The sequence below is a fragment of the Panthera uncia genome (assembly GCF_023721935.1).
Source record: "Panthera uncia isolate 11264 chromosome C1 unlocalized genomic scaffold, Puncia_PCG_1.0 HiC_scaffold_4, whole genome shotgun sequence".
In the NCBI taxonomy this organism is placed as follows: Eukaryota; Metazoa; Chordata; class Mammalia; order Carnivora; family Felidae; genus Panthera; species Panthera uncia.
In genome coordinates, this window is record NW_026057585.1 from 97298084 (window position 1) to 97305150 (window position 7067).

General features: G+C 51.3%; 1 protein-coding gene across 1 annotated transcript in view; it reads right to left on the bottom strand.

Moving 5' to 3' along the window:
• Nucleotides 1–1681: 1681 nt before the first annotated feature.
• The window catches only part of PGD (phosphogluconate dehydrogenase), a 17312-nt gene continuing 11926 nt past the window's right edge, over nucleotides 1682–7067 (bottom strand). The window contains exons 8-13 of the mRNA XM_049618135.1: nucleotides 6455–6644; nucleotides 3374–3504; nucleotides 3038–3171; nucleotides 2572–2671; nucleotides 2294–2416; nucleotides 1682–2202 (exon numbers count right to left, since the gene is read on the bottom strand). Coding sequence (XP_049474092.1) covers nucleotides 2083–2202; nucleotides 2294–2416; nucleotides 2572–2671; nucleotides 3038–3171; nucleotides 3374–3504; nucleotides 6455–6644 — 798 coding nt within the window. The 3' untranslated portion in view covers nucleotides 1682–2082. The remainder of the gene's footprint in view (nucleotides 2203–2293; nucleotides 2417–2571; nucleotides 2672–3037; nucleotides 3172–3373; nucleotides 3505–6454; nucleotides 6645–7067) is intronic.

Below are 7067 nucleotides of genomic sequence, written 5' to 3' on the forward strand. Positions count from 1 at the left end.
TGCTGACAGTGCAGAGCCTGCTTGGGATTCTCTCTCTCTCCTCCCTCTCTGCTTGTGCTTGCTTTCTCTCTCTCTCAAAACTAGACATTAAAAATTAAAAGAAATGCACAGCATGGGGCCACCCCCCAGCATCCCTCTCCTGCTGAATCAGAAGCTGCCCTTTTTTTCCAGATCCACCCCCGGGGGTGGGGGCTCACAGTTTGAGGAGCTCCACTGGCCTGGAAGATGTTTGACGTGACCTACACCCCACCTCCCCCCCTCCCGCCATGCAGCACACAGAGAAGCCCCACCAGGAACCTTCTGAGGACTGGTTTGCAGAGTGAACTCACTGCTGGGTGCTGAGAAATAAATCTGGTTTCTAGCGCTCAGAAATCCCTCTGCGTCGGGGACAGACACACCCGGAAGTGGTAACAATGCCACATATAGGCGATTATGTGCCAAGCATATAATCTTGGTCTGTTCTTGCTCTGCAAATGCTCAAAATAGCCTTAAGGAGACAGGTACTACCATCCTGTTTTACAGATGAGAAAACTGAGGCCAGAGACAGAAAATAGTTGGCCTAGAGTTCCACAGCTAGCCGGTGAAGGGGCCTGGAGCTGAGGCTTCCGCTTCCAGACGGTGAGCAGGGGCTTGTGTTCTGTCAGATGGCGTCACTAGTATTTCAAGCACTCTTCTGGACAGTCCAGCTTTCCTTTCCTTTCCTTCTGGCCCTTAACCTCCCACGCCTCGCTAGTGCTTCTCTCTGAAGGCACTCGCTCTCCATTCTAGAAGCACAAGTGGCCATAGTTCACCTGTGAGAAAAGCTGCACTGAGTGATTCACGTCCCTCAAAAAAGAACCCTGTCATGAGCAGTGACTCAGCACCTCTTATATTTAAAGGTGTGATCAGGGAGGGGGGACAGTCTCGCTGTGTACTCACATCCAGGCTGAGTCTCAAAAGTGGAACATTTCATGAAAAGGACTGCCTCCCGTGTCAGCCCCTGCCTGTCCCCGCGCTTTTCTGGAAGAGGTCAGAGCTGAGGTTATAGACACCAGCTGTCAAAACAGGGAAACTCTGGCTCTATTCTAGGATCCTCTCAGGACTTTCTGAAGCATTCCACAGAATTCTTTCTGGAGTTAAGCTGCTGGAATAAAACAATTACACTGGCCCCAGGCCACAGAACTATCAGTAAGAATTTGCTGGCAGGGTTTTTTTTTCTTGAGTAAAGAAGATAAAGTAAAAAGGTCTGATTCAGAGGGCAGGCTTAGGTCGCCAGAAGTCCCACCCCAAACCCAGGGCCTGGCTTAGGGACAAACAGAAAGAGGTGGGGCACGCTGAGCCCACCCTGTCATTTAAGTGGAGTTTCCTAAAACATCTGGGATGAAGTGACAAAAGCCATGAAGACTGCACCCGTGAGCGGCCAGGGCCCAGCGCCCGACCTGGGGAAACGTTCGCACCCCCTGCACACTCAGCCCCCGATGGCCTCCTGGTCCTTCCCGAGTCAATCGTTACCCTAACTTTGGTCTGTTTCTTATATTACAGTCTTTCTTTAAAGGAAACAGAGAGGAAACAGTAAACGAGGCTGGAAGGAAACAAATGGGAGTCAATTGTGAGGAAACCAGCTGCAGATCTGTCTGCCAAGGGGGATGATGGCTCAGCGTGGCAGGTGAGGCTCCTGGAGAGTCTGCAGATGAAGCACAGATAGAATGTATCTTTTATTAAGTAGAGAAAACTGGGAATTCTACTACGTGACACAAAGGTTCCAGTTTGAGCGGACTCCACAGAAACCCTTCCCATCCACACGCGCCTCTAGCCGGGAAGATTGCGCTGCCTCCCCGACCACAGGTGCCACGCGGAGCTGATTCACGCTACTGCGCACACAGTCACCTCCGGGTCGCCCCAAGGGGCGGGGGCCGAGGGCATGGCGGGTCTCAGAGAGCTACGTTACAAGTAAACTCGTGCTGACTTTTTCAGGAGTCCCTCGTGAGACTTTATTTTAAAGGGTCCGCGCAGTGGGCCGTGGGGCAGAGGGCTGCGTAAGCGGTGTCGTGTGGCCAAGTGGAATGTCCCAATCTGTGGACTCGTGGCGGGTGACCAGTCCGGTCAGGCATTGTAGGAAGAGGACGACACGCTGCCACCGTGGCCTGTCCAGTTGGTGTGGATGAACCGTCCGGGGTTGGCTAAGAGTTCGTAAGTGTGAGCCCCGAAGTAATCCCGCTGAGCCTGGAAAACAAGGAATTGGACGGGTTGGGATAACACGGGGACACGGACCCTCGGGCCGTGTCGATGTTTACCACCTGCTCCGAAAGCTTACCTGGATAAGGTTGGCGGGCAGCATCTCGTGTCTGTAGCCGTCGTAGAAGGAGAGGGCGGTGGTGAAGCAGGGCATGGGGATGCCCGCCCGGACACCGGTGCTCACCGTCCGCCGCCAGGAGTCCTGAGCCAGAAAGAGCCAAAGACTCCGGGTCAGCCCCCAGAGAGGAGAACGGGTTCCATTTGAAATGACAACGCTCACGGGCATCGATGCTGGTGAGGGAAACACAAAGCCCGGTGAGGCAGAATTCCCACACCGCCCAGCTCTGGGCTACCTACCTGGCAGTTTTCAACAGCAGACTTAAAAAAGTCATCCAGTAGTAGATTCTGAAGGCGTGGGTTCCGATCGAATGCGTCTTTTATCTTTCCTAGGAACACGCTGAAACAAGCAAGAGGGAAGAAACCAATGAAACTTCACCTCCGCGCGTTCAGTGCCTGCCAGAAGGCAGGGAAGTAAGCCGGAAGCTGGTACATCGGCCCGCGAGGTACAGAGTTACTCTCCTTATCCCTTCAAGCCGGCTGTTTGCTCAGTGAAAACAGAGCCCACATCCCACGAGGCAAGGCCAGAGGGCATGACCGTCCTCCCAGAACCAGTTTAAAGGGAGTAGGGTAGACAGTCTAGTTAGAACAGCCGACCCCGTCCTGTCGCCAGCGAGGGGACTGGCCGCGCACATCCTAGGGAAACCGTCCCCAGGTGCAAGGCCGCGACTCCCAGCACGGTGCCGCGGCGCGTCCCCGCACTTACCTCCTGATGATGCAGCCCCCCCTCCACATCAGGGCGATGCCACCGTAGTTAAGGGTCCAGCCGAATTCCGTGGCGGCTTGTCTCAGCAGCATAAAGCCTTGCGCGTACGAGATGATCTTGGAAGCATACAGGGCCTACGGAACGACGGACCCGTCAGAGCTACGGTTAGCCACGTCCACCCCGCGGGCAGGGCCGGGCCTGGCGCGGACAGCGGTGTCAGGACGGGGCTGGACTCTGCCGCCCCCACCCGGGGCCTCCCACATCTCCACGGGCTGCTCCCACCCCCACTGCCACCCAAGGCGCCAACCACGACCACTGCCAGGGAGCGGGCCCCACCTTCTGAATGTCCTCCAGGAATGATTTCTTATCACCTTCAAACTGGATCTTTTGGGGACCCTTCAGCTTTTGGCTGGCTTGAACCCTCTCGTCCTTCAGAGATGATAAGCACCGAGCAAAAACTGCCTCTCCTACGTGGGAGAGAGGATAACGTTACCGAAGTTCACACGTAAAACTGGACAGAAAAGCGTACACGTAAGCCCGAGAAGTTGAGGAAAAAATAGAAATGGAGCCGGATCTCCAATTGTGCAAAGAGCCGGAAGTCTCAGTCTTAGGCCACAAAATCTAACATGGCTCAGAAAGAACTTTTTTTTTTAAGTTTATTTATTTACTGAGAGAGAGAGAGAGAGAGAGAGAGAGAGAGGGAGCGTGCACAGAGGAGGGGCAGAGAGAGAGAGAGAGAGAGAGAGAGAGAGAATCCCAAGCAGGCTCTGCCCTGTCAGCAAAAAGCCCAACTCAGGGCTTGATTCCAGGAACCGTGAGATCATGACCTGAGCCAAAACCAAGACTCGGATGCTTAACCAACTGAGCTACCCAGATGCCCCAGGAAGAACGTTTATACAAAACTCTAGACAGCTGACTTGGAAACTAAAACTCCACAAACAAGTCAATCTTCCAACATAATGTAGGCATCAACCACAAAAATCAACATGCAACTCAATGGGGAGTTTTGCAGAAAAAGCGAGGAGGTAAAGCCACCATGATTCACAATTACTCTGTTGGTCCCCAAGTCAAATTTCAATTTCAATTGAGAGGACTTTAATTTTTAAATGCTCATCAAAGACTCTACTTTAAAAGTACTCGCTACCCCTGAAAAACTAGCGAATAACAGGCAGCCTCAAAATTTAGTAGGAGGCTCAACTATGGCGGCATTGCCTGCACACGGGGGGTGGTGTGAAACCACTAGAACACTGAGAAGTAACCTAGACTCACCCCTCAAAACACTCCATTTTCTATTTGTGAAAATGTAGTTTCCAGTACATCTATAATCACCACAACTTTGTTTCACTGGACTAAAAAACATTTTAGAAAGGTATTTTCAAATCAAGACATTTAGTATCTTCAAGAACTAACCCTTATAAAAGACTACTCGCTCAACTGACAAGGTCTTTTTTTTTTTTTTAATGTTTATTCATTTTTGAGAGGGGGGGAAGGGGCAGAGAGAGAGAGAGAGAGACAGAGAGAGAGAGAGAGGGAGATACAGAATCGGAAGCAGCTCCAAGCTCCGAGCTGTCAGCACAGAGCCCGACACGGGGCTCGAACCCACAAGATCCTGACCTGAACGGAAGTCAGACACTTTACTGATTGAGCCAACCAGGCGCCCCTCAACTGATAAGTTCTCTAATTAGAAGAATTCCTCTAGCCATTCCTTTCCCCGCAGACAAAAATGAAGTAAACTCTCTGGGGACCAACAAAGGGCTTTGTTTTTGAGGAAAGGGTACCAGCCACACACACTCGAGAACGCTGGGTAGTCCTTCTGTCCTTCTGTCCCCAGGCAGCCCCCTGGCCTGCACACACCCAATGACTCGGCACAAGCAGAAGGAAGTATCTGTGCAAGGCCACTGGCACCAGGAGGCCAGTGTGGCGCAAGCCCTCGGCGTTACTCAAGGCTCAGCCCGAAGACTTACTTCCCCGATAGTTCAGCAAACACACACGGTGCCCATCCAGGGATTAAGCCTGGCCTGCCTCTGCCGGGCAGAAGGGGTACACCGTCTCTCAAACAAGAGAGTGGGATCCTTTCTGAGCCCGCAATACTCTCCCATTTGGGTCAGTGATGACTACACTGTTCCCAGCTATTGTCCCCTTGGTCCCCAGCCCAGGCAACACTCAGATTTGCTAAACCTCGGCCACTTCCTTCTGCCTGCTTCTCCTTACGATGTCTCACAGCCCCAGCTCACTGTCACCAAGGAGCCATAATTAATCAGGATATCAGAAGGAGGGAGGAGGCCAGGGAGGGAAAGACAACCTTTAACCGGAAGGGTGAGGAGGAAACGGTGTTTTATTGGAAAGGGAGCCGTTCTGCCATCAGCAAAGATCAGCCTTTCATTACACACACTAGACCCCTTGTTTTATTCTTTTCTTTTCTTTTTTTAAATTAATTTGTTGGGTTTTTAAAAGGACACCTTTTAAAAGGTGCTGTCCGGGCACCCCGTTCTCCTTTTTCACTCTTGCCATAAATATAGCTATTTTATTCTGAAAGGACCAACTTGTGGTTTTACTAATCCTCATTATTTGTTCTCTATTTCTGCTTTCTATGATTTCCTTCGCCCTGTATCTTTTTGAGTTTGAGGCTTAGCTCACGGCTACAAGACAAACAACATGCATGAAAAGGAGACACACCAATGGTCAGGACAGTGGCTTTCTTCTACAAGAAGGGCAAGGAACTTAGGACAACAATGTTAAAGTACTTGAAATGTGTAGGCAGTATTTTATTTTTAAAATATCGGGGGGGGGGAACCTCAGCAAAATATTAATAAATGCTGAGTACATAAGCTTATGTTATTCTCTGAACTTTTGTATGAAAAACTTCATTACAGTGATCTGACCCATTAGAAAGTCATGGAGGTCGCCGACTACAGTTCAATCACTAAGACAAAAACTATCCCAGGGGCACCTGGGTGGCTCAGTCGGTTAAGCCTCTGGCTCTTGATTTCGGCTCAGGTCATGATCTCATGATTCACGGGTTCGAGCCTAACGTCAGGCTCTGCGCTGAGAGTGCGAGCCTGCTTCGGGTTCTCTCTGTCCCTCCCCTACTCATGCTCTCTTTCTCTCTCTCTCAAAATAAATAAATAAACTTAAAAAAAAACACAAAAAGCTATCCCAAAGGTCAAACTGGAGAAGAAAGCCAAGAATTTCCAAATGTATCTCAAAGTCCGTATGACTGAGAGGAGGTTACCGGGAAGAGACTGAACAACGTCAGCCTCGCACACCAGAAGAGCAGAACGCGCTCTGGAGGCTGACGAGGGCTGCACGCATTGTCCAAAGACCCGCTCCTTAGCTGCCAGTCTACACCAATTTTCCAGGAGGACGTCAAGAGCAAAACAATGAGATAAAAGGCTCCAGGTGGAAGCTGCACCTTACCGATGAGGGTGACAGGAACGCCGTACTCCAGGGCCGAGATGGCAGTCCACTTCCCTGTGCCCTTCTGCCCCGCGCTGTCCCTGATCTTCGGCAGCAGGTGTTTGCCGTCGCTGTCTTGGAACTTGAGGATGTTGGCTGTGATTTCAATCAGGAACGAGTCGAGCTCGGTCTTATTCCATTCCTCAAATGCCTAGTGCAGGACGTGAGAGGAAACAGTGTGAGAGAAACCAGGGCCACACGGGAGAAGCCCCCTTAACCGGCTCACTGCTTTCCTCTGCAAATGCTCACCGATGCTCACAATTTGCTCAGCACGTGAGGCCAACAGGCTCTAAGAATGTGCCTGAACGCTGCTCCCCGAGCTGAGCTCTCTGCTCCCCAGGAGGCAGTTGTATCTATTTCCACCCGGTTATGCTGACTTCCGATTGCCAGCACAGCTCTTTCCCCCGAGGCAAGCGCCCCTCGCCCCACACCATCGCCTCCTCAGAGGCCTTCCCTGCTCCCCTCATCTATATCTACCCCTTACAACAGTTTCCTCCTCTTTGTAACAGGTACCACCAGCGGGCTTCATCTATTTATTTATTTTCATGTTTTTGAGAGAGAGAGAGAGAGAGAG